Raw genomic sequence first — 27,552 nt, forward strand, 5'->3', positions numbered from 1 at the left:
AAGGTGGTGTATTGCGATGGCCCTAGCCTTGCCAGGTTCCACATCATCTGTCCTGTGCACCTGACCTTATCGGGGTCATTATCATGCTGTCCATCCTTCCCAAAGAGTACCTCTAATATTGCCACCTCTCTTAGCTGTTGGATCCCTTGCTCGAGTGTCTTCCACTGCATTCTATGATGATACTCCTGCATTCTTTCTTTGTGAATGAACCTTTCTCTCACACTCATTAAGAGCCGCTCCCAAAGAGAGAGAGGCCCTGGCTCCCTCACAAATATCTGGTCCACACCTGGGTCCTGGGTCAACAATCCCAGATACCTTGCCTCACCACTATCCAGTTGCACACTTGTGCCCATAAGGTCCCAAACCCGAAGCAGCCAGGTGGTATAAGGCTCATGCCCCCTTCGCACAATGTCGTTTCGCATAGCACGGAGACTGTCGTGCGACAGGGACTCAGTGATGACTTCTGGCTCTGGCTCTCCTGCTGGTTGTGAGGGCCCTGATTGCCCATCATCATTAACTGGTCGTACTGATTTGGTCTTATACTTCCTCCTTTGCACAGGGGCGACTGCTGCTGGCTGTGGTTGTCCTTGTGGTTCAGCTGAAGCCTGGACGGTTGTAACATCCGTGGGTTCCACTGCTGCACCATCGGACTCACCCTCTTTGGAGCAGGGAGAGGGTTTTTCACTAGCTGAGGAGGTGTATTCCCTTAGCAATTGGCATATCTCCTGGCGCACCTGGCCCATCTCCTGGCACATCTCCTTGCGCACCTGGCCCATCTCCTGGCATATCTCCTGGCGCACCTGACCCATCTCCTGGCATATCCCCTGGCGCACCTGACCCATCTCTTGGCACATCTCCTGCATCCCTTTTGCCAGTACCCCCACCCAGTTTGGGTAGTCCATTTCTGAGGTGGACTGTTGGGCAGTATCAGTCTGTGGGGTGGGATCTCTAGTGTCTGGGGCTGTGGCAGGCTCTGGCTCTGGGGTAGGATCTCTAGTGTCTGGGGCCGTGTCAGGCTCTGGGGCAGGATCAGGCTCTGGGGTAGGAACTCTACTCTCTGGGGCCATGTCAGGTTCTGGGGCAGGATCTCTAGTCTCTGGGGCTGGTGTCCGGGTAGATATCCAAGCCAATCTCAACTTATCCTTGAATGCTAAATAGAGTAGGCCTATCAGCAGCAGATGGTTAGTATTCAGAGGGAATTTAAACCCTTCGAAAATTGATGGGGTGGGCCCAAAGAACTGGTTGAGGGGTTGGGAGAAAACTTCCCCTGGTGTCATTTCCTCACAGAAGGTACCATTGTTAACATAACCCCAAAAACATGTGCTCAGTGTGTGATAGCTGTTTATCCATGTGCCCACATTCCGGAGGAAGTTAAAAACCCATGAATTCCTCACCTTCTCGACCCATAACGCAAGCTGGATAACAGCAATGGTAGCCTTAGTCAGAGGACCCATATTCAAGTAAGGAGCTGCAAAGGGGAAGAATATAGCCACGGCTACATGCCACCCAAACCAGGGTAAACTAGACCACATAGTGCTGCCTAACAAGGTTCCAATATCCAGCACACAAAATAAAGTTATCGAGGAACTGTTATTCCTTTTTCACCTCTATCTCTTAATGCCCTCAGGCCCCACATTGGGCGCCAAGATCTGTCTCGGTTTTGAAAGACAGGTGTCTGCTAAGGAAGGCAGAAGCCCCCCTTGAAGTGGCAGATATAACCCCTTTTCCCTCCAAGTTATTATATTTTGAAATCAAGAGCCTTTAGGCGAAGATGTGGGAAATAGGAATAACAGTTCTTTACTCTATATATATATGTATATAAGCAGTCAAACAAAACAACAACAACTATGGCAGTAACAGCAAACAATCACAAACCCAGTCCCAGCCTTCTCGGCTGTCGGGCCCTTTCCCCTCGGGTGCAGTTCCGCTCGCAGCCGGCAGGGGCGCTGGCGGCTCCCGGTGAGCAGGGCAGGTGCGATGGTTCCCCCGCGGCTGCAGGGGGCGCTCCGGAGCGAGCTCGGGAAACCCGCGGCTCTGGTGCCCTGGGATCCCGGGAAGGGATGGAACAAAGGCTTCACAAACCGCTGGGCAGTTGATCCCGGGCTCTCAGGAACAGCAGGCTGGAATGGCAGGGACGAACGGCAAATCCCGGGTGGCAGACGAGATGTATCCAGATGGGAGAACCCCACGGAGGCCCAGGCAGGCAGGGCGAGAAGGGCTACAGCGTAGCGAAAGCTCGAAGCAGCAGCGGAGCAGGGCAGCCACAGCTCGGTCTCCAGCAGGGCAGGGAAAGCGGCTTTTGGGGTCCCGGCGTTGTTTCCAGCAGGAAGAAAGAACGGCCAAAAAGAAAGAAGCAGCAGCTCCTTTCTCTGCAGCTTCTCTCTCCGGACGCTCAGAGCGAACTGACCCCACACCCAGGTGTAGACAAAGGAGTAGCCAGGCCCGCCCCACTCCCCTTTTTGTCTTTCTTAAGTACAGCTATTTGTCCCCTAGCAACATGCATATGGGAGAAAATTCCTTTAACAGGAAAAAAACCTAAGACTAAACTAAAACCCCAACAATGGTTTTGTTTATAAGAAGAGTAAAGGCTTTGGACACTAACGAAGTTGACATATATCTATCTCTTTACACACTTGGCTAGTTAGTCCTTCAAATAAGGACACTGAATTAATTTGAAGTGATATGTTCTTGATTAATCCATGCTGATATGTTTTACTGCCTTCTTATCACTTATGTGCTTACAAATTGATTAATAATTTACTCTCATTATCATGGTTACGCTAATGGATTTATACTTCCCAGGATCCTCTTCTTTGCTCTTTTTTAGGCTTGTAAACACATGCCTCTGGCATCAATGTCCTCAAGCAAGTCACTTAGGGTGTGAGTCCTCATTAACTTCATCCAGTCAAGAGTTGGACACTAATTAGGAGAGGGATTCAGTCCCTTACACAGAGCAATATGACATATATGGTCTAATACCATGTTAAGTACTACACAGTACCCAAAACTATGCAGCACTTGGGGCTTGCAGATATGACACAGGATCAACAGGAGACCTGCACCTTTCTGGAGGCTCAGCTGGAACTTCCATGCAGGCTATCCATATGGGACACCTGAGAGCATCTAGAACAGGATAGAGCATCTGCATCTATGTTAAAGTAACTGCCCTCCTAAGTGTAAGGTGCTCATCAATAGTCAAGGGGGAGAAAAAGGGGACAACAAACCACCCTCAGAAGGGAAATTTTTAAAGGTGGAGTCTGGTGGCAATTGAAGATGCCACTCTTGGTTCACTGGCAACAGAAGGAACTGAAACAATTTACCTGCAAGTTAAAGTATTAATATTTAGGCAGCTACATGTTTCTCAAGGCATTCTGCCATTTAAATGATTCAAAAGCCTAAGAAGAGCTTTAAGTACTCAAGCACCTTGCACTCAGTCTGGCCCAGGCTTAGTCTGGCTGATTTTTCAGCACTACAGAAGATGTGCCATGTAGGAAGCTAACTGCTTCAAATTACTTCTGGACAATCTTTACCTGCTTATAGGTCTCTAACAATTACTGAGAGAACCTGCAGTGTTCAAACTTTAGCTTGGGTGTTTTTGTTGATTCAAAGGAATCCAGGGTTTTATAACTCAGCTCTACCTATTAAATGCAGAAAACAGCCTTTCGCTCACTCTCAGGTGAGGATAACCAGAAGAAAGCTTGCAGGGCACTCTGATCTGTGGTAGCAGAGCCACATGCACCCAAGGAAGATACATTAAGTAGTACAGATTATGAAACTGTAAATTTACATGAGCAGAGGTAAGACCTCCCTCCAAATCTACAGACAGGACAGCAGTGGCAAGACATGCCTAACACAACAGTGTGCAATACACATGTGCAATAAATTTGGAAAACAGCAAATATCACATCAGATGACAATTTTTTTTGTTACTAAAACTCTCAAGAGCTCTTCTGAACATAGCAAGCCCCAAAGGTGTGTGAACACTGCAAATGCCCTGCATACATACACTCAGGCTCATCTGATGTACAAGATTTTTATGATCAATTATAGCTGAATGAATGAATGAATGAATGAATAAATGACATAGAATATGTGTGAGAAAGGGATAGCTTGAGAAAGCAGCTTTTCTGTCATCTGTGCCTTTATTTACAAGCTGTCAGAAATCTGTAGCAAAAGTTCCACTGCCAGTATCTTACAGGCTGTTTGATTTAATCCATGCCGCCATTGGCTTCCCAATCAACAGAGGCAACAAGGAGTTATCACATCCAAATGAGCTGCTGCAATTTCCCACCCCAACATGGGGACTGAACCTGAATTACCCTAGGCCACCTGTCCCCCCTCACCACTGCAATGTACAGTAGAGGGATTTAGGCCATATTTATAATCTTTTGTCTGCAGCCTTGTTGTTTGGGTGGGGCTGCACCTGTTCACGCCGAGTGGGAATCCCTTAATTACGGCTGTGGGACTGGGCAGCGAGAGCGGGCCCTGTGCACTGGCACACAAAGGCTTAGGGCAATGCGTGTGAATTCAGTGCCCTCTTTTTGCCATGCCAGCATTCATTGCAAATCCTCCATAGGTCTTCACGGCTCAGCTCCTGCATTCCCAGGGCTTCTGCCTGGTGTTTCACACACCAGATTGTCCTCTCTTTAGAGGGCAGAGATGCTGCCTCCCTTTAGTTTGGATCCCTGGGTACTGCAATTGTTTAGGAATAGCAGCTGAGGGACAATAACACATTTTCAGCTGTACTTTTGGTTATAACCTTGCCATTTCTTTGCTGTTATCAGATGCAAATGGAGTTTACCTGGTGAACATAACCCCATTTCTTGAAGGGTCATGCTAGTAATGATAGCTTGAGCCACAAGACACATCCAGGTTACACACTCTAATGAGTCCTCAGAGATGCTGTTATCCACGGTGTCAATCCAGGCTGGGGATGGACAGAGTGAGAGTGGCCCTGCCCAGAAGGGCTTGAGGGTGCTGATGGATGAGAAGCTGGACATGACCCAGCCATGTGCACTCCCAGCCCAGAAAGCCAAATGTGTCCTGGGCTGCACTAAAAGCAGTGTGGGCAGCTGGTCAAGGGGGGGATTCTGTCCCTGCTCTCCTTAGACTCCACCTGCAGTGCTGCATCCAGCTCTGGGGTCCTCAGCAGGGAGGACATTGACCTGTAGGAGCAAGTCCAGAGGAGGCCATGAAGTTTATCAGAGGGATGGAGCACCTCTCCTATGAGGAAAGGCTAAGAAAATTGGGATTGCTCAGCCTGGGAAAGAGAAGGCTGACTTAACTGTGACTTTCCAGTACCTAATGGGAGCCTACAAGAAAGATGGAGAGAAACTATTTACAAGGGCATGTCGTGATAGAACAAGAGAGAATGGCTTTAAGTTGAGAGTAGGTTTAGATTAGACTTTAGGAAGAAATTCTTTACTGCAATGGTGGTGAGACACTGGAACAGATTGCCCAGAGAAATTTTGGATGCCCCATCTCTTGAAGTGTACGAGGTTGAATGGGACTCAGAGCAACCTGGTGCAGTGAAAGGTGTTCCTGCCCATGACAGGAGGGTTGGAACTAGATGATCCTTTAGGTCTCTTCCAACCCAAACCATTCTATGATGCGACGCCAATCTTTCCCCTCACTCATCCCAGTTACCTGCTGAAACCCCTGTCCATGCCACCTCACTTCAGTGGGTACCTTATTCCCTTTCTCCCCCTCCCCCTACTGCCCTGTGCCTGGAGTCACCATCTTTTGCTCCTTCTTCTCCTTCTCTACCCAAGATTTGCAATTTCAAATGTTACTGTCTCTCACCAAATTCCAGCAGAGAAGATACTGATGGCACAGCCAGCCCCCACTTTTTAACTCCAGAGGCAAATGCCACACAGAGCTTTCAAGACCACAAACAATTTTGTGCCTGGACTTGCACTCCGGGATGGGAGTGTGACCTGTTCAGAAGGAAACTACGATGTACCTGGCTGCAAAAATCGACCAAGCTTCCGTTAAGTGTGAACACAGACATCCCCAAAACTCACAACACAACAGTTCATTCCACCTTTTTCCAGGCCAGGTCTCCAGATTCCCCACGGGAAAAGCGTGCCAGGAGCGGGAGCCTCGGGGCTCTGCCGCCACCTCGTGACGCCGCTCGGAGCCGGCCGGGAGCGGCGCTGGGATGGCTCCGCCGCCTGGAACACCGTGATACGACTGAAACAGTCCTGGAAACTGGAAATGTGCTTTCTCTGTAGTTGTCGCTAAGAAGGGCGCCTTTCATTTGCTGTGCTGCTGCCCCGGGAGGTGCATGTCTGCGGCCGCAGCCCAGGCACGGGGATGCCGTTCAGCCCGCGCTGATTCAGGGTGAGGGCTGGGGCTGGTACCAGGTAGCGGTGCCGAGTCCTGCTGCAAACCACTCCCGTGAAGAGAACGAAAAATGGGCTTTACTGGTGTCCCCTCCATCTCGTCACGGCACCTGGACACCCCCTCCTCCCTTGCCCCTTGGCAGCGTGCAGACGAGGGACCATCCCTCCGTACCTTCTTTGAACCTGTTGTAACAGCCACGAGGATAACTAGGGTTGAGAGCCAGCTGTTGCTGGGCTTATATGACAAATGAGAGATTCAGATGTAAGATTGATAGTAATTAGATTGCCACCTGCTATCGCTTTAATCCGTATCCCGGATTTTTAATTGTTAAGGGGGGGGGCAATTGGCACATGAATACATGAGAACGATCTTATAAGGCACAAAGCATTAGGATGGTATCCCAGGCATCACAATTAGGGCTTCTCGTTTTTTGGTTTTAGCTTCCACTGTGAATTTTGGCATAATTTTTCAAGAGTTTCCTCCTGAGTTTTCTAGGAGTTATGCACTTTGTTAACTTCCATCCATCAATTTGTTTGTTTGTTTGTAGCAAATACAGGCAATTTCATTTGAGGCTTGGACAGCACTTTTCAGTTTGGCTTCTTGACAACCTTCTGTGTCAAGTGGCCTGCATTCACTGGCATTGTGTCTGATTTTCACCAGGTTCCTCTCTGAGGCCTATTCGTCCTGGCTGTTACCCAGGTGAGCAGTCCTGCTGCAGTCAGTGATAATAGCTGTCAGTAATTAGTACTTAAACAGGTTTGTAGGGTTGGGGCTTACTTCTTCCCCCCTGCTTTGGACAACACCAATCTACTTTCAAGTCACGCTTCATCAGAAAAAGAGAACACCAAGAACTCTGAAGGGTTTGCCATCAGGTTCTACAAAGGGATATGCTTGGGAGGAGCATGTTGGTTTTGTTGGAGAGACACACAAAATAGACTATGATTTGCATAAGGAGCTGAGAGAGGAGAACTGAATGAGGGGTCGAGGGAAGGGGTTTCATTGACTTCAAAGAGTATTGGACCAGATTCACGCAGACCATCTGCAACTTCCTTTGATGCACCAGCAAACTGGAGATAACAAGGCTCTCTTCTCTGTACATGCCCTGTGCAGGGCATTATGTGAAGAAGGACTTTGAGCCAGGCAATGGCACAAGCCATTTTTAGAAGAGAAAGTAGGTCCATATAATATGTTCAGGGGAAGCTGTTTTTTCGAGGTGATTGAACGTTGCAGTAGGTTTGAAAGCAAACGTACCCTAGAGGTCACTGCAGAGCAGTCATTTGAGTCGCAATGTGTTTCGAGGGAAAATTATCAAAACACTTTGAAATACTAGATTTGAGGTGACTCTGAGTAGTCATTGTCCATCTCTCTCCAAAACCACCCAACCATATGCCATAGCTCCATAGAGCAGGATCCCAAAACTCTGCCCTGTTACCTTTCTCAGGCAGAATGTCACCTCCTTCATGCTACACCCTCCACCTCATATTCCCACCTCTTCCCTCTACCACACCTCACCCCGTGAGGTCTTCCTGCTGTGGAGTAGCCTAGTCTCATCATCCTGTCTGCATCACATCTCTGCAGCATATACAAACTGCCTCTCTCACCCTGCCATGGTTCCATCAAATAGATTTGTTTCCTTTCTCCAACCAGAAGAATGGTTCTGCTGGCAGATAGGAATAGGTCCTTGCAGTGGTTGCCACAGGCTGGGAAGTCATCACAAGCACAGCTGAACACCTCTAATCAGCTGTAGTTATCTGTGGAGAGGTGCTTAAGGGACTTTGTTAAATACTATGGTATAGGTGGAGTGGAGGAGTTTTACTGCCTCTTTGGAGAAGCTCATCTGCTACCTCCATTTAGGCAATGTTTATCAATTGGCTGTTTCTGGCTATTCTTGAGGCAGTTGTAGAGCAAGAAGGTGAAATCTTGCAGAAAAGATAAATTGGCACAGGGGTAATAGAAATAAAAATAGCAACAGGACCAAAATAATAAGCCATCATAAGCATTTCCACAGCCCTTTTCATCTGTGCATGTCAAACAATTTGCAAGAGCCAAAAGAATCAAGCCTCTCAAGCAGTGCTCATACACCAGAAACACACATTTTCTTTCACCTATTTCTTAACTGCTGTCGCCCCTGAATTAGGACGGAGAAGCTGTTCATTGCTCAAGGCAACGATGCCTCACGATTTAGGGTGTGAGAGGCTAACTCAAACTGTAAGACAAGGCAGCATTTAGAGTCTAGAGTTGGCCAGGCCACTGCCTTACAAAAAAAGCCATGGATCTTTAACACCAAGTGGTCAGGCCCGCAGTTTGACGTCTCAGCTGATAAAACAGGAAAGGTGAAAGCAGGGGCAGAACCAATCTTTTAACAGCTGGCTATAGGAGAAGACAAATTTGTAAACTGAAAGAGGGACAAAGGAAAAACATTTACCCCCCGCTTTTAATAGAGATTCATTCATAAAACTTAAGTGAAGGCTACAAGGTCATAGAAAGTTACATGTGATCCAGTTTTGGAAAATGCCCGTCTTACAGACTAAGCCCAGAGGCAGAGGTTATTTGAGCTATTGCCGAGGAGAAGTGTCATGGAGGCCCCTTTTTTCCTTCTCTGGGGGCCTAAGGAAACTCCAGTGAGACATATTGTACATTACAAGGTTTAACGATCTTTGTTCATAATGGATCCAAGCGTGAATACCAAAGTGCATTCAGGAGAGGCCCAGGACTAAAAAGTAAAATGTAAAGCCTGAAATAGGGTGGGAACATTTTCTGGATTGGGATAGGGTCATTCCTGGGGCAGTGAACGTATGCGGGTTCATTTTGCACCTGGTATTCTGATTAACAGTGAGGTCAATCTCCTGAATTTACCAAGCGTGAACACCTGCTTCTAGCACTGCTCATATCCTAGCCCTTCACAAGGCTCTCTCCTTCAGTAATCCCAGAATATGCATAGGCATCCCATGCCTCTGTCAGAACTATCCCCAAGAGACTTTCACACCAGGGAGGATTGATCTCAGCTCTCCCGTTTCTGAGAGCTCAGTCAGTTCTTCAGCTGACATCCACCAGCTGTGTCATCATCCTTCAGTGCTGACTCCTCTGAAAAGGAAAACATGAATTCTCGATGTCCCTGACTCCAGCACCTTCCTCTGTGTTGCCTTTGCCTCTTTCTTAGTAATTGGGCAACAGTTGCTGTTCTTTCCTGTTCCTTTTCCTGCTATTACAAGATGTCTGGATCCATCTTTTGCTCTTCCACAAATGACACCTGAGCAAAGATGACCTGGCTGTGGTCCACATTTCTACATCTCATGCATCAGTAATACAGCAGGGCAGCACAGCCTTTGTTTCCTGAACAAAGAAGGTTATGCAAGAATCCCTTGTGACTTTTTTACCGGTTTTTTCCTGATCTATGTGGCAACTCCTCTGCCCCGATGAGTTTTTCTGGAAGTCACTTTGTAAATGTTGTCAAACTGTGTGTGCAAAGCAGGAGAGCAGGATGAGCACAGCCGATGTTTGCTCTGGCAGGGGATCCAACCCCCGGAGCCTGCCCGGGATCCAAGCTCCCGAGAGCCTGCCGGCCGGATCCCCGCAGTCACGCCCGGCACAGGCAGGGAGCTGCTGATTCGGACGTGGCTGCAGGACCGTGAGCTTGCTCGTCTCTCGGGCACCAAGGGGAGTGAACTGAGTGTGAAGCTAGGAGGGTTCAGGCACAAGGTAAGGGTGAGTGCAGTCAAGAAAGCCAGAGCCCAGGGAGGAGGAGCGAGGAAGGATACCAAAGAGCAACAGAAAAAAAGTAACACCACAACAAAAGAGAAGACAGTAAAAGGGAGTGCAATAATGGGCATGCATTTCTCTTTCTTCTGCCCCGTGGCAAGCTGCCAATCTCTTCTACACAAATTCCTCAGTGCTACTAAAACCAGTCCCCATGGACACACCTGCCTTGAGACAAATTCTTTTAGTCTTGAAAAAATCTGGGCACTTCTTCAATAAAGAGCTTTGCTTTTAAACTACTCTGCCTTTGTGAATTTTGGCAGCAGCTCACACTTGGAGAGCTTTTGAGAACCCTTTCTGTAATCAGATTTCCCTGCCCTGCCCCAGGGGACTGTGGGCGAGTCACTTCCCACAGCTGTCCCTCAGCTTCCAATTCTGTGATGTGTGGCTCACCACTACCTCAAAGGGCTGGGGCGAGGCATCATTTGTGTGTGAAGAGCTGTGAAATCCATGAGGGTGACTGGGTGCTGAGCAGTACAGGACACGCTGTGAGGGTAGTGTTACCATCAGCTCATCACTCGGGTATGGCAGGAGGTGGGGCAGGCACAGGAGTATGGTTTAAAACACTTCACTGCCCAGTGCAAAAAGTCATTAAGTGAATGAAAGAGGAGGCAGTGGAGTCATGTGGTGACAGGACTTACTTCTTCTACACAGTAGGGCCAGGGTTTAAGACCAGAAAATACAAACGTGCTTAGGATTACTAGCTAAATACTCAGAAAAAAAGCAAAACGCAAGATGAGACTTTTCCAGTTCTTTCTCATGCAGACTATCTCCTGAGCCACCTTATGCTGGAGATGTTTAGGAGCAGCAAAAATCCTGTATTTGCGCTGAGAATAGTGTCCCTTCTGTTGGAGAGGATGAAAGTTTGGTAAGAAAGTTTCACAGATATGTAGGCTTGGCAGAAAGATCTCTGAATGTAGAAACTTAGGATGAGATAGAAATGAAAGCAAGTTTTGATATAGAGTAAAAGATGTTTTGCTGAAACAGTGACCACTGAGTAACTGAGAAGGCAAAGGTTGGAGATGAGTTGGAAGGAGATTTTTATGAATAGGACAAAGGTATGTGACCACAAACAAAGACATGTTTTTCACCAAGTAAATAAGTCTCAAGAAGAGTAGAAAACATGTGTTTACCAAAAAGAGAGATATGGCAGGCAAACAAGAAATGTCAATGTAGCAAGAAGAAGAGAGGTCTGAGAATTTTCCATTGTAAGCTTAAATTGTAACTTACTTACTCTTGTGATTGGATAATAATGACTATAATATGGTGATGGTAGTAGCTATGATAGGCTATAGGCAAATGTAAAGGTATTGTGTATGGTGCTTATTGGTTGATATGTATTAAGATACTCTGCAAAGAAAAGTATCTAATGCTTTGTAACTTGAACAGAAAGAAGCTTCAGGTATGCCTACAGCTGGAGCTGACAGCTGTAGGGCTGGCTCTGGATATCCACTCCCTGAAATGCTCTAACTTCGCCGATGCAATAAACAGCTTTCAAGAGAGCCGCCTGAAGTCCAGAAATCCTTCGTGAAACTTTCTCCTATACCTTCTATTCATATTCTGACCAAAATCAGACTAAGCTGTCCACAAGCACAGAAAAGAACCCAAATTATTTGCAGCATGGTGCAACAGAAAAGAGCATCACTACAATTCTGTGGATACATGGCTAAAATAATGGGCATTATGATTTCTACCCATTCTGTTTTTCTTCTGAATGAAGTTTCTAGTAATATGGGAGTAATCTGCTCCTTCTTTCCTGTTTTCTCACTTTTTTTTCTCTAATTTCTAACCAAGCCCTTACCACATTTACTCTGAGAAAGAGGTCAAGTATTGCTCTTTGTGAGCCAAGTTGCCTGTGTTGGATTAGATTTGGTTTTAATACCACAGCTGGAAAAACGTATGTTAAGTTTACCCCCTCTCTTTTGATAATTTACACCCCTCTCCGCCCTAAACAATCAAATACCAAGACAAGTTTTCAAAAAGTAGGGTCAGAATATAGGGATGCTGTCATGAGCCATGCAGAGTCTAATTCTGGCTTGGCTACAAATTTAATTTGAAGTCTTGAGGAAGTCAATTAAATTTTTCTCATCAAGTCTTCCCTCAGTAAAAGAGGGCATAGTTGCTTGCCTTGTAGAGATGCTATAAAGACCAAGAAAGTCATTAAATAGTTTATTTAAGACGTAAAAATCTCTTAAGAATTATGTAGAAACCTTAATTAGGATTTATAAAAAGGCTATTTAAAAACACAATGGGATAAAAAGTATCATCATTGAATGTAATTAATGAAATAACCATGGTAAAAAACTCCTCAGATACGAAGGATGGAACATAAATCTACAGTTGCCTAGCAGAGTATGTTCCACTCAGAAAAGAAACTGCTCTTTATTCGCTATGGTGGAACAAAGTAATTGCCAACACATGGGGAAATTCTTGTAGCCTATGATACCCTTTGACAATGGTTTCCATTATTATTGGTCTTTATTTTTCATGATCTTACAACACCTTGGGCCTTTAGTTGGGATCTGTCCTGGTGTGGTTGGTACCACAAACGCAGAAGATAATGAAGTGCACTGCCCCAAAGAGCTTTTGGTCAGAGGTCCCAAACGTCCAACAGTTTACATCCCACTGAAAGGTGATGTGTCATTACCCTGATTTTACATGCGTGGTCAAACTCTCCTCTTTCCCCCTGCTTCATATGAAGCAGAACAAGGCTGCTTGTCTCAGTGTCTGGTTTCTTGGGGGCTTTCCTGTGTTTGCTTGGTGATGTATCAATGCAGTGCAGGTCAGGTGCTCTTCTCAAAGCTACGGATCTGTTCATGTGATTATGGATCAGTAACACTGCACAAGCTGAACTGGGGCCTTCCAGGACTCTTTCCTCAGGTCATCCTGCTGTATGAGTGAGGAGGTACCAGCTGCTGCTCACCCTAAACATCTGGTTGCATACAATAATGTTTGTAGGTGTGAAATAAATGAACTCTCTGCTCTGGCAAGCTCCCTCCGTCAGTAGTAGCTACTAACTTGCCAGTTTACTAAGCACTGATCTCCACCAACCATGTCTATCCCTCCAAGGTACTAAAATGAGCGTGGTTTGCACATAGGCCTGTGTGGATACTTGTTTTGCAGCTTCATGGTCTGTTTTGTTTGTATGGCACTTTCATCTGCAAAAGTTGTCAGTGAGACCTGGAATCTCTGGGGACAGGAAAAAAACTAGGTATTTTGCCAGTTCTGTTCTCCTTTTGGCCACTTGCAGAAATGAGGAACATTTCCATTGGTATCCCAGCCAAAAGTCACTGTTCTAAGGCAGGTGCTGGCTTCTCCCATCAGCATTTGGCTGAACACAGGAGTCCACATGGGAACACCTTCCCCCTTTCTGAGAGAAGCCTCTCCTGTTGGGAAAGGCAAGGAGAATGGAGAAGGCTGCCTGACTAAAGAATGCCTTTAAAGGTCAAATAACCTTTTCAGTAGCTGTGCAATAGATTTTAAGACAAACAAAAAAACATACAAACAAACAGTGGATGAAAATGTATCAGGATAGGGGGCACATGAATTCAGATAGTGCAAAGACAGTGATTTCTGTGAAGGCGCTTGAAAGCAGAGACCTGGGCAGGCTGGGCATTCACAGCCTTGTCAGAGCAGACAGAAAATAGAGAGGGTGATGCAAGGGCAATGCTGAAAGGCAGAGCACGATGCAGCACAGGCACAGCAAGCAGCACGCTGGTGCTGTTAACAGACACCTCTGATGGCAACGGGACTAGCACCAGCTGTGACACTACATAAAATCAGTAGCACCAAGTGTCTGCTTCATTCATGCTGCTTCACACCTCTGGTGCGCTTTGTGCCATTCTGGTTTAGGCTGGCTGTAGTGATCATTGTCCCTATGATGTTTTTAAAAGTTACGGAATTGTAGAGTTGCCCTGTAGAAAGCACAGGAGAATGAAAAACCACAGAGCTGCAAGACAGAAGGAGCAGAAGTAAATTCAGTGCAGTAGAGGTCCATTTTCTGAAGACATTAAACAGCTTTAAGACTACACTAGTAAATGAACACACCCTTTTTATCACTGAGGCAACCAAAGTGGGCAGAATGGAAACAGGCTGTTATAGGTAAAGCCAAATGAGATGTTGCCTAGTAACTCTCAGCAGGGAAGCATTTAAACCCAGCCAGTTTAGTGAAGCTGATGTTCTGAGTCACAGATTATTTTCTCTGGAAAAAATACGGAAGGAAGGAAAGCTCAGTTTAACAGATGTAGGATTTATTTTGCTGTTAGGGCCAACCATAATGACAATGCTTGGGAGAATGCAGAAGTATTTACAAACTTGTACAAGGAAGAACAGACAAGGCATCAAAAGCATCACTTTACCAAACCTGGTCTTTGATGCTGATTTATTTTCCCCAAATACAGTTAATTTCATTTTCATTTTTGGATTCTGAAATACACAAGTGATAACAGAAGTCTGAAAATATGACACATATCATTACATTATTATCATATAATTGCTGTAAGAGAAGTTTCTGGAGCAAACCCTATTTCAGCTCTGCTATTGGACACAGAATGAAAATAATTGATTTAAAAGAAGAAAGACTCCATGTCTCCACTGGTTCCATTGCCTGAAATAGTTTTAATTAGGTCCTTCTTCAGGACTTTGCTTTTATGGGTTCATAGAAAAGTCACTTGGCTCAGCTAAAGGTCTCTCACATTAGGGGGAAAAAACCCCCTCAGACCTTATTTGAAGATTCATGTTATTTTTGCTTCCCTTTAGAAGGATACGATGATTTTACAGAAGTATAAGCTCTGCCATGATCAGCCATGTACATCTGTGTTCCTGAGGGCCACAACTACCGTTCAGAACAGGCAGTCAGGTTCAGGAGAGCACCTCATTTCAGCAGCCTCAATACAGTTAATGATGACAGCTGTGAATGTGAACTATTGCACAGGTACTTTTTTTAAATCAAAAAATACAATAAGCAGATCAACACATCACATTAACCATGAAAAGATAGACTGCCAAAGAGTTAAAACAAAAATATGTATTTTATCAACAATGATAACAGCTGGAAAACAAAGCTACTACAGCAAAAATACTAAAATTTGAGTTATATATTAAAAGCATGAGAGTTTTTCACAAGCGTGCATGAGCGTGTATGAGCAGAGAAAGAATGTTCTGCAAGCCAGAGAGAGCCTCTTCTCACTGACCAGAGCCTGGTTTGAAGTTTAATGAAACACTGTTGATACAGAACCTCTGCCCAGAAGGTGTGGGTCCATCATCAAACACATGGCCTAGATGGGCGTCACACTGCAACAGAAATTATTGCTATTTTATTATTGTATTGTTACAGAATGACAGAATCATTTAGGTTGGAAAAGACCTCTCAGTTCATAGAGTCCGTCTTTGACTGATCACTACCATGGCACTAAATGCCATGTCCAGTTTTTTCTTGAACACCTCCAGGGATGGTGACTTCACCACCTCCCCAGGCAGTCCATTCCAATGTTTAACAACCCTTTTCATGAAGAAATTCCCACTGATGTCCAGGCTGAACCTCCCCAGTACAGTTTGAGGCCATGTCTTCTCGTTCAGTTGCCTGGGAGAAGAGGCTGACCCCCACCTGGCTGCACCCTCCTTTCAGGCAGTTACAGAGAGTGATAAGGTCACCCCTGAGCCTCCTCTTCTCCAGACTAAACACCCCCAGGTGCCTCAGCTGCTCCTCATTGGACTTGTGCTCCAAACCCTTCCCCAGCTTTGTTGCCCTTCTCCTGCATCCAGCATACACTCCAGCATCTCAATGTCCTTCCTAAATTGAGGGGCCCAAAACTGGACCCAGGATTTGAGGTGTGGCCTCAAATCACTGCCCTGGTCCTGCTGGCCACACTGTTGCTGATCCAGGCCAGGATGCCATTGGCCTCTTGGCCACCTGGGCACTTGCTGGCTCATGTTCAGCTGCTGTTGACCAGCACCCCCAGGTCCTTTTCCAGCTTGCATCTTTCCATCCACTCTGTCCCCAGCCTGTAGCACTGCAGGGGTTGTTGTGACCCAAGGGCAGGCACAGGCACTTGGCCTTGTTGAACCTCAGAGCTCTGGCCTCTCCCCATCAATCCAGCCTGTCCAGATCCCCGTGCAGAGCCTTCCTGCCCTCCAGCAGATGAACACTCCCACCCAGCTCAGTGTGTCTGCAAACTGACTGAGGGTGCCCTTGATCCCCCCATCTGGATCACTGATGAAGATATTAAACAGAACTGGTCCCAACACTGAGCCCTGGGGAACAGCACTGGTGACCAGAAACCATTGTTATTGCGTTATTACCATTGCACTTATGGACCAATATTATGCTGTTACCTCATGTATCTATCCTGAATTAAGAATCTTTTATGATTAAATTACTGTTGAGTTGTGTGACTGGTAGCATCCTGGGGAGTGACAAGGAATCACATCTGGTCAGTGGGCAAGTATCTGCTCCCAAACAAGCAGATCCCAGAAGAGCAAGTCAAAAGGTATTAATGTCAGAAAGTATAGGAAATAAATGAGAGGATCTAGACATCTCAATATATCATGAAAATATCAAGTTAATTAGTAAGTCACTGTAGGTCATTCTCAGAGATCAACTAAGGATTCCCCTCTCAAATTACTGAGGTGAATAAATTAGACTCAGTACAGCTATTGGTGACATTATAAAATTGGAAGGTCTTCAGCTGCAGTTCTTGAAGGTGCTTGCTGCATATGGCTGCAAATGTGAACACTACCAAGAAAATGGACTTGTTACATTTGCAGATGTACCAAAGCCTGCTGCAAGCACACTGAAGGACAGCATTAACTATCGTAGCAGTTTAGAAAAACAGACACACACAGACATAAAAAACCCCCCAAATCTGAGATACAGTTCATTAGATTCAATTGCATACTTTTATACCTTAACAAAAGTAAGAAACAGATTCAGGGTTGGGAAGAAATGGTTAGGGGTGGCAGTTCTTTAGAAAAAGAACCTGGGTGTTACAGCAGATCCCAAAATAAATGTGTCTGTGTAATATGGACTGTGGAAACGTAAAGGTGTAAGGACAGGAACACCATTTCTAACACACCTGAACAGCCTCTACACCCTGCTGCATGCTGGGCCCAGCTGCAGTGCTATGTCCAGCCTCGCACTCTACTTCAAGAAGGAAAAGGGTCAATCGGAAAGAATGCAAAACAGAGCAACAGGATGATCAGCACACTAAAAAGCACTGCATAAAAAGGAATGGTTGAAGGAACTGGACCTTTCTAGTCCAGAAAGGAGATGACTGAGGGAGTCAAAATAGCTAGAAAAAATAGAAGGGTGGCTTCTGTGAAACAAGAGAATCCACAGAAAATAGCTATGGAGATGCAGGGCACAGTCACCACCCTGGAAGGCAGATAGTAATAGCTGCAAATGGCTTCAGTGGCTGGTGTCTCAATCTCTGCATATTTTAAGAACATCTACAGCAAATATTTAGCAAGACTGAATGAGGAAGAACTGTCCCTGTCATGGGCCAAATGCATGGACCCTACCTCAGAGTCTCTTCTATTGTCTCTTGCCACACCTTGCAGCATACCTTGAGTAAATTTTCTGTCTGAACTCCAGCCTTTGGCTATACATACACAACTGCTTTCCCCAGTCACATACTTTTCTTCACCCCAGGCTGAGACAGAATGGCTCCAGCAGTACTGTAATTCTCACTGCTGTATTTAGGTAGATTCATTCATGGGCACAAACAAAACTTATCTGCTAAGATTTGTGTCTTTGTGTATCATCTCCAAAATAAACATACCTGTTTGCAGACAACTTCAGTTCTAGTTGATCCCAGTGAATTATCTGGTCGTCTCATGATATTGGTATTGCTTTCATCTCTGCCACAAGCACCATAAGCCTCAGAAAAAGATGGCCATCCAGTCCCAGAATTGTACTTCTTCTCTGAGCTATAGTGGAAACCAGATCTTCTTATTAATTAATGACAGAGATGTTACAAAAGAGTCTGCTTCTATTAAGAACATTGGCTTTTCCCCTCATTCCTATGATGTACCAATATTAATAATATTTGGCACGGTAGAAGTTTTCTCATTGGCATCAAGCTGTGCTGGAAACTCTTTTCCAAAGGGAATTCTTGATCAGCTCACAACAGGAGATTTTGCCTCACTGTTTCTATTTCAATGACAGGTTGGTATTTTATAAAGCTTGGAAAAGGGTTTTATCTGACAACTATGCTATATTAATACTATGCTCACAGAATCACCAGGTTGGAAGAGACCTCTAAGATCATCAAGTCCAACCCATGCCCTAACACCTCAACTAAACCACGGCATCAAGTGCCACATAAAATCTTTTTTTAAACACAGCCAGGGTTGGTGACTCCACCACCTCCCCAGGCAGACAATTCCAGTACTTCACCACTCTTTCCATGAAAAACTTTTTCCTAATATCCAACGTATATTTCCCTTGGCGCAGCTTAAGCCTGTGTCCTCTCGTTCTGTCAGTTGCTGCCTGGAGAAAGAGACCAACCCCCACCTGACCACAACCACCTTTCAGGAAGTTATAGAGAGTGGTAAGGTCACCTCTGAGTGTCCTTTTCTCCAGGCTAAACAACCCCAAAATGCTATAGTGTTCAGCTGAATTACACCTACAGAGTTGCAGTTTGAAGCCTGGCCCAATCCAGCAATCTCAGAAAAAAAGGGTTTACAAGAAGAAATGAAGAATAGACAAAGGCTAGGCTGGCCCACCAGACCAGGCTCGTGCCTGATGATGATGGAGGCTTTGTCTTGCAGTCAGCCATCAAGCTGGTTTGGAAAATCAAACAGAGCCTTGTTCAAACCATCAATCAACCAATGACAAATCCTCACAGCACAAAGATCTGCTTTTCCCAAGATAATTGCAGCCATAAGAAACAGCACAACAGACTGTCAGGTTGTGGGTGCCTCCTGTTAACATCCAGGGTGACCAACACTGTTTAGCTGCATATTAAAACCTAGAGTGTATTGGCAAATATGACCAGAAGATATTTTGGGGATTTGGTATAGATAATCCCTCCTATTTAAAATTGTGCAAGCTTTGACAGCAATATGAACCTTCTCTTATCAAAGAGGGACCTTGCGTGAGTCAGAACAAGAAATGAAGATAGGTTCACATGCTTCTCAGATCAGTAGTCTGGAGATTCACCACAACCATTTCCTCTCGATTTCCCATGTTTTTTTTTCCAGTTTTGCAAACCTAATGCTCTTACCGGCATCTAGTGGTGGACAGAGACATCAACACCAGTAACAGCTCTTGATCAAGGGGATTAAAACGTTGGTTAAGATAGAATATAAACAAAGTATGTGGTATATGGCATGTATATTTTTGTAGGTTATTAACAGTGCAAAAAATCTGAAAATCTTCATTGCAGTGCCTTTTAGAAAGATAAGGCAAAAAAACTAGGAAAAAAGCATAAAAAATCCAACCCAAAGAACAGGGCGTGAGTCAGCATTTTTATAATCATCTGTACAGTGCTGTCATTGAGTAATGCAGCTGTGGAAATAAAAGATTTGCAAGCACAGAATGACCAAAGGCTAGTTTTTGTGTGGGATGTTGCTTAGTCCTTTACATCAATGCACAAACAGCCATGAGAAAAGTTCTCCTTCCCCTCCTCTCCATAAAACTGGAGAGAAATAGGACACAGCACAGAAGCAGCCTGCTCTGAAGCAAATGCAGTTTGCAGACACTGTACATCAAGGTCCTTAGGGCTTCAGATCTATTTCTTTGCAGCCAAAGAGGGCTCCCTGCTTTCCCTGCCACAAAACCACATGAACACTGTGCCTACCAGACACAGAGTCCCCAAGAATAACCTGTGGGACACATATCCATGCATGACTTCTGAGCTTCCCTTACATACATCTGTTCTGTTCCTTTTTTTATCAAAACTCATTTTTTGACACAGGGATCCTTATGTTTATTCACACATAGATACAAAGATCCTCTTTGAAAACCCACAGAGCCAAAAAAGGTCTTTAACACTGTGTAGATTCTGCATCTGACTCTGACCCTGTTCCTTACATGCCACTCACAATACTTAAGTTTATTGTAGATGTTTTCCACTGGTAAAGGAACAATCTTTTGAGCTGTTAAACTAGCTCTCAACAGAAATGGTCTCTGTGTGGTTTTATTAACAGTAATATCACTTAGATTCCCTAATAGAAACATTTTAGTACCCAAAAATATTGCTGTTCAAGATCATATTTGTCCTTTGAAGTATTTCACCACTTAATTTATGGATAAATGGACTTTCCCTAAACATATGCATTAGATTAGCCTTCAACACGCCATTCCTCCAGCACATGTCATTTACTTTGATCCCTCTTTCAGTCGTCCTGGATGGAATCCAGATAATTCTAAAAAGTGCTTTCTGCTGTATGAATCTCAGCTGTAGGTTTATGGTTTGATGAAGGTTTGAAATTTCATTAAAGTACCACAATTTGCTGTCTTAAAAGGTTAGGGGTTTGTTCCATATATTTCCAACTCATTCAAATGAATATTTGGTAGCAGAAGGTAATAAATTCTGGTATAAATGTATATACACATTTTTCAAAGAAGGAAGAAATATTTCATGTTTACCTGTAGCTAATGATCTAATGCATTTGAAAAAGAAAGAACATTTTTAATGGACTAGGAAATAAATATGATGAATGAGTCCCTCATCCAATACCATTTCACCCCCTCATTGCTAGTGCTCTCCACAGCATAATTCCTCCATAGAAAAGATCTTTTCAGACCATTTTGCACATTTAATAGTTTCCAATTTTCTTACAAGGCTTTGGTTTTTTTCCTGAAAGTTTGGGTTTTTTTGTCTGTGAGGCTTAGCATTATCTTGTGCTGCAAAGAAAAGTGCTTATACTCTCTGAGAGCTGGATAGTGCAAAAGGCAGCCTGACTGTTCAGTTATATTGCTGTTTTGTTACTAGTTTAACAACAGAAGCAATTCCCTCCAGTGTTTGTCTCTCCATGTTGGCCTGTCAATATAAGTTGTCTAATACAAAAGATGCCTAAATTGAAGAAAAATCTGAAGGAATTGAAGGAACTCATCTACAGCTTAGTAATTTACAATTTTTCTAATTTATCTGAATTTTCCAGAGGCATTTTTAGGTTTTATATCAGTCTTCAGAATATTTTGTAATGCTGAGCTAACATCAGAAATAAATTTATTTAGTAGTGTTCAGTAGCAAACCTCTATAGAAAATTGTACATTTAAGCAAATGCATGTTTACATAACAATAATTTTCTTCACTTGGCCAAAGGAAAATTATTTGTGCACAATTATCATTAAATTGCTTGGTTTCGGTTTATTTTCAATACTTCCATTACATTTTCCCGTCCTTTTTTTACTAAGCAGATCTCTTGATCTTCAGTATAATTTGAAGTTCTGATCTGTGATTCATCCTTTTAAGTCTTCGTAAACTTGGGCATATCAGCCACATTTCATTCCATTCTCAGTTGGGAATAAATAAGGGCTATTTTCTAGACTAAAAATATGAGAAACTGTCTTTCCTGGTTCAGTTACAGAGAACAGAACACCCTCTGCACATCCTACTCCAAGGTACTCTATTTCCTTTTACTTAGACATTAATGAAGTTGCAAAATATATAGTATTGTAAAGAGCACAGAGGTTAACTGTGCAGTCATTTGCAGCCAGGCTTTAAAAAGTAGATGTAACCAAAAAGGCAAGAATAGTGGAATTTAATTTAGGGAATGAAGAGGCGGTGTGGATGAAGAGAAGGTCTCAGCTCCAGTGTGAGGGACCCAGCAATAAGAACATCACAACAGTAGACAAAGGCAGACCAAGCAGCATGGGTGGCAGAAGATGAGTATGGAGGAGCACAAGAACAGAGCAAACACACAGTGATACTCATGCATAAATACGCATATTTTGTGGTAGCTTGTGGCTTAAGGACCTCTTAAACAGAGAATTATTATTAACCAAAAAGAACAGTGTGTGCCAGGAGAAACAGGCAGACCCTGATGCGGCAGCTGCATGCTGGTCACTGGCAATCCTCATGGGCTCAAGAAAAAGGTGTACCAGGTATCTGTATCACCACAGGCATCTTGGAAGACTTACACACAGCACTTGGGCACCAAGGGATTTTTCTTCTGACCAACACTTCCCATGCCATTCATGAAAAGACATTGCCCCTCCTGCCACAATTAGTACATGTTAAAGATGTCGTGAAATCCAAAGGACGTTACCTGAAGAGTGGGGCATTGCAGCACACGCAGCAGTATATTCCTGATTCTGTGTTATTCAGATAGATCCCACTGAATGGCTTTTAACATAGGAAGGAAAAAAGACAAGTTAACAATGCAGGTCTTTAAAAGCTCACCATCTGGAAGAAGCATGTAGGAATCAGATTCAAAACAGGAGAAAAACCATAAAAAGAAGGCTTCGCAGGGGGGCTTTGAAGAACAAACATTAGCAGCCTGAAGAAATGACGGGGAGGATGCCTTTGGATTAGTAGTGAAGACTACCCCCTACCCCCACAAACTCTTGAGACTAGTCAGATGCATAAATCATCCAGGTACCAAGGATGGAGTCGTGACCTCCAAGAGACTGGTGAAATGTGCAGGATCCCAAAGGCCAGGGCTCTGCTATGTACTGCCACAACTTTAAAGTGGCTTTACAAAGGAACTCTCCTCCTTCCTGCATGGTCCAGTACCAGGATCCTTATTTTACAGATATGGATTTGGGCACAGCTCACATGACTTAATCCCATGGCACATGCTCCATGTGTGCAGGAGTCCTGGCTCTGGGCTAGGGACAACCAGCTCTGCACCCACAATGCTACATGGTCTCCACCACAGTAGGAGGAAAAGTGGGGACATGTGGGTGGGTGATCTGGCACATGAGGGAGAACCCATCTCCTGAAGGGAGAGCTATGTCTAAGATTTCCATGGCTAATCTACATATGGTCAAAAAAAGGAGACTACAGGATAAAAATATGATCTCCCCCTCCTCTGGAGGGGCCTCTACTCCCACCACACAAACAGTTGATTTGGCAGCAAAGTATCCCAGAAAAAACCAAACAATAAAATATGAAAAGAATGCAGAATGTTTTTTCATCTGCAAAACAATCTGGGTCAGAACAAAATCCACCCTGTTCCGTATGTTGAGTCTAACTTTCATCCACAGGAAGGCAGGGGAAATCCTGTGAAGCAACTGAGTGGTGACAGCTCCCCAGGGCAGGTTTTTCTGTGCCCAGCAGGCAGAGGAGGTGGCTCACCCTTGGACAGCATTAGCACTTTTGCTCACCGGTTCAGTTCCTTTTTCTCGTGTAACATAGAATTGTTCCGGAGTTAATTTTTTTTTCCAGTCTGTAGCAACAGTTGCTTCAGCTTGTTTAGTGAGAGAGCCCGTGTCTTCAGTTAGATACAGAAAGATAATTAACATAACTTAGATTCCATTAATGCTTTCCATTATCATCTCTGTTCTCCCAAAGTTTCTATGGCTACAGACCGAGCACAGAGGGCAGCTCAGAGAAGTGAGCAGGGGTGAATGCAGGACTTTGCATCTACTTCCTGTTTGGTGTGCTACATCTAGAGAGCAGCTCCAGCAAACCAGAAGGCTTGGGAAGGCTTGTAAAGGAAATGGGCACCTATGACCCAAGATACCATCCACTCTCCCAGTGCATGCCCATATCTGCCCTGGCTCAGGATAACTGCTGGTCTGCTGGTGCTCCTTCTTCATCCCTGGGTATCACTAAAAGGTTTGGCAAACCTCTTGGAAATGCTCAGAAACCAGAAGTAATGTTCATCTATCAGCTATGGAACACTAGCAACTTCCACAGGCCCCATTGAAGGAACCCTGGAAGAAAGCAACACGTGCAGCCCAAGAGAAGAGGGGCCATAGTTAAGTGAAGGATACACAACAGCAGAGCAGAAGTCACCCATCATGGTGCAAACCTCCAGTAACACATCCCGTGAGTCTGTACACACCAAGAACACTTATGGTGGTATGGGACTGGCAAAGAATTAATAGACTGTCTGAAAAACAGCAAGTAAAATAGTTTAAAAATCAAAAAGTCTGAGGTGGGGAATTACCTCCCAGCCTATCTCCCATCAGCACGGAATCCTCGAAAAACAATCAGCTCCTGAGGAATGAACGCTTACCTGCATTCATCTCTTGCAAGGTAGAGGTGAGACTGGGCGGGGAGGGCAGGGAGAAATGAATTTTAAAATGATAGTTTAACCAAAAACCCCACAGTTTAGCCTGCCAATTCAAGACCAAAACCTACAGCATGCTAACGTAGCCCTTCCTGAGCGGCCAGAAGACGGCGAGCACAGGGATGCCCTTTCCCCCTCCCCACGCTCCAGGCCGGGGTACCTGTGCCTCTGTGCGCAGCGCGGGCGCGGCCGGCGCTCGGCAGCGGGGAGCGGAGCAGGACGAGCAGGTGGCGGCTCCCGAGCATCCTCCAGATCGGATGAGCCGCCATAGCGACGGGGCGGGACCGGGGAAGACGCCGGCCGTGTGTAATCTCTGCGTTCCACCTAAAGAATCAGACCTCACAAAGGCAATGAGTAAAGCACCCGCTTAAATGCCGATGCAGCATTTGCAGGTAAAGGTTTCAATCACTTCTTACCGAGAGGCAAAGAGACCAGCTTAAAAATGAACACTCGCTGCAGCTGCAAACACAACAAAATCTTGTTGAGACATTTACTTGCAACCATTCTAGGTTGTTTTTAAGGAGAACAAGTCTGGTACTTGCATGCAAAAGCTCTCTTGCTGTCCTGGATGCATGTTACAGGCATTGCTCTCAGTGCTATTGATCGAGGAATGGCAAAGGGGCTGTGCCATCTGAGGGTTTCCTGTTTTCGTGGAGTGATTTGCAGTCACAGCTGCTTTGGCTTGGCCTATAAATATACCTGTAACAGGACACGTGTGTTATTTTGGCAGCCCGTCCCTAAAAGGTAGGCCTAAACACAAGTTAGTTTTCCAGGTTAAGCCTTAGTGCTACTGTCTGCTTTTCTTCCAATAGTTACATTTCTGATTTGGAATTAGTTCATCATTTCTGAAGGATGTGGAAGGAAGTGTTTTGATTACATTGGATAGCAAAGCTAATAATGGTGTTTAATGCAAAATTACTTTCTCTTTAGTCTAATTCTTCTAGCCTAATTCTAAAATCAAAGCTATAAATAGTCTTGTGTGATCAGTCCTGTATATACACATATGTATTGAACCATCCTTATGCCTAACACAGTGAGCTCCATGGCAGCATGGTAGTTCCAACACAGCATCTGATCAGTACCATGGCTGCAATCACTGCCTCTGCTCGGATCCACAGAGTATTGCACCCAAGGCTGGATATCAGCAAGGCTCCTACATGGTGCATTCACTGTCTGCAGTGGTGGGGGAGAGGGGCACACAGCTGATTTATGGCTTTGTCCTGTGTAATAAGACACAGTGGAGTGAAGCCAGAGTACCTGGATAAAAATCCTGGAGATGTGATACCTGTGAATCGGGACTGTGATTCAGGATGTTGGGAGAGCAGTGCTGCTGGCAGGGAGGAGAGGGCTTTGCCAGCCCACTTTGGTGCTGGCAGAAGGCAGCATCCCATGCTATAGGCAGAGGGACAACATTTTTCCATGTTCAGCTATTTTGGGAAGTGAGATCCTGTGATCTTTCCAAACATTTTCTAGCTTACCCCTATGGCATCTTACATCAGTCATTTAGCCATGGTTTAGAAGGGAGTTGGAACATGTTAGGGAGCCTTGGAGAGGAGAGACCCAATCTGACACTCCCCCAGTTCTGCAACTGGCTTAGGGCTGGAATGTGGGAGGGGGTGATGGTGTCACTCCTGGCCTCTGTCTCCAGCTCAATTGTGGAAAAGAGGCATTTCCCTCACATTCCTGTTCTTAATCTCAGACAGTGTTTGCTCCTGAGGAGGTCAAGTAATCAATAGAGTTCTCCCTGAATTATCTGAGAAATGAAGGAGGATGAGAGAAAGTGGTTAGTCCCTAAACTTGCATGTTTTCATGTAATTGACATAGATTTAACTGGTGCCTTTTTAAAAGACAAAATAAAATAAAAAATGAACTGTCAGTATCTTCCTTGCAGGTCTCTGTTACTGGTACCATCCCAAAATGCAGCAGTTTTGAGGCAGTGGGAACTGAACCAACAGAGGTCTGCTGCTGTGCCATTTTCCTTAGTTTGTGGCAAGGGAAGTGGGCACCTGAGGGGCAGTGGGAGCAGAAGGCATCAGGCTCATCAGCCCAAGCCTCATCATCCTCTCAGTTACCCAGTTCACTGCAAGCCACTCCTTTATTAAAATGAGGGTGGTGGTGGAAGAGGCAGATCCCATTCATCCCAACAGCTGTGATCCACATTTGAGGTGGTGCATGGTGGAGCAGATCCTCTATTTTCCCCTCCAACAGAAGCCTGACCTGCAGTCATCCAAACCAGCATGACAGGCTTTCCTCAAGTGGAAAACAAACCCCTCCCAGCTGGAGGTAATTCATTTTTCAGATCTTCAGTGCTGAAAAACCAAATCATTGTCCTGTCATGCCTGTAATGTTGCCTCCCATGGTTACAGCACACACCAAGCCGTGTAGCTAGGCAGACATCCAGCCTGCCTTTCTCCCCATAGACTGTTCTAAAAGCCAATTAAGCTGTTACTTCATTTTCGTCCTATTTTTTTTCTCCCTTATACACAAGGGGAAGCAGTTAAAAATCTCCCCTAGCTACATTATGTAAATTTTCATGTAAATTCTCCCCGAGTTGTAATTCAGCAGATTTATTGTTAAAAATGTCACCTGACTCCAGCATGTACACAAGCTGCATCCAGGGAAGGGTCACTCATCCACAGCACAGTGTCCCATTAGACACGTGTAGCTGGGGAGAAGCTCCTCAGCTCCTCCTATAGGGTGGCTCTGTGCTGAGGCAGCAGCAGCACATGTGAAGGCAAGAGCAGGAGGGAAGAAGGAAGCAGTCACAGTCCAGACTATCTTGCTAATATTTATTTGGGCTCCAACCATTTCCTGGCTCAGGCTCTGTCTTGACTGACAGCTTTGGGAGCAGAGCACCATGTAATGCCTACACTGGCAGATACTGAGCAGTCAGCCAGGAAGCAGTGAGATGCAGAAGTGAAATGAGCCCTGCTCAAATTCAAACCTCTGCTCACACAGCGTTTGTTAATAAAGCCCCTCGACATTACTATGTATGGAAAAAAACACTGAAATTGTGGTGGTTTTATTTTGTATGCAATCGGTTTTCTTCTGCTCACTGTGTCATACCTCGTGTATGCCCCCTCCTATGGGGTGGTTCCATTGAAACATGTGGGAGCTCAACACACAACAATTTGTCTTGGAGGTGCCATATGTAGTGATGCTGTGCGCCGAGGCCCCTGGGGAGTGAAGAACAGGGGCCTGGCATAAGCCCTTCAGAGGTAGGTTGTATCTGTGGGGGGCTCCGTCTTCCCCCACAGAAACCCT

The 27,552-nt window shown here is 45.0% G+C and overlaps 1 protein-coding gene across 1 annotated transcript in view; it reads right to left on the reverse strand.

Annotated features, from left to right (window-relative positions):
* The window catches only part of MSRB2 (methionine sulfoxide reductase B2), a 52,412-nt gene extending 27,447 nt beyond the window's left edge, over nt 1-24,965 (reverse strand). The window contains exons 1-5 of the mRNA XM_048295227.1: nt 24,827-24,965; nt 24,705-24,747; nt 24,449-24,612; nt 22,318-22,394; nt 17,880-18,027 (exon numbers count right to left, since the gene is read on the reverse strand). Of these exons, the coding sequence (XP_048151184.1) occupies nt 17,880-18,027; nt 22,318-22,394; nt 24,449-24,612; nt 24,705-24,747; nt 24,827-24,919 (525 nt within the window). The 5' untranslated portion in view covers nt 24,920-24,965. The remainder of the gene's footprint in view (nt 1-17,879; nt 18,028-22,317; nt 22,395-24,448; nt 24,613-24,704; nt 24,748-24,826) is intronic.
* Nucleotides 24,966-27,552: the final 2,587 nt, after the last annotated feature.

The sequence above is a fragment of the Corvus hawaiiensis genome, chromosome 1 (assembly GCF_020740725.1).
Source record: "Corvus hawaiiensis isolate bCorHaw1 chromosome 1, bCorHaw1.pri.cur, whole genome shotgun sequence".
NCBI lineage: Eukaryota > Metazoa > Chordata > Aves > Passeriformes > Corvidae > Corvus > Corvus hawaiiensis.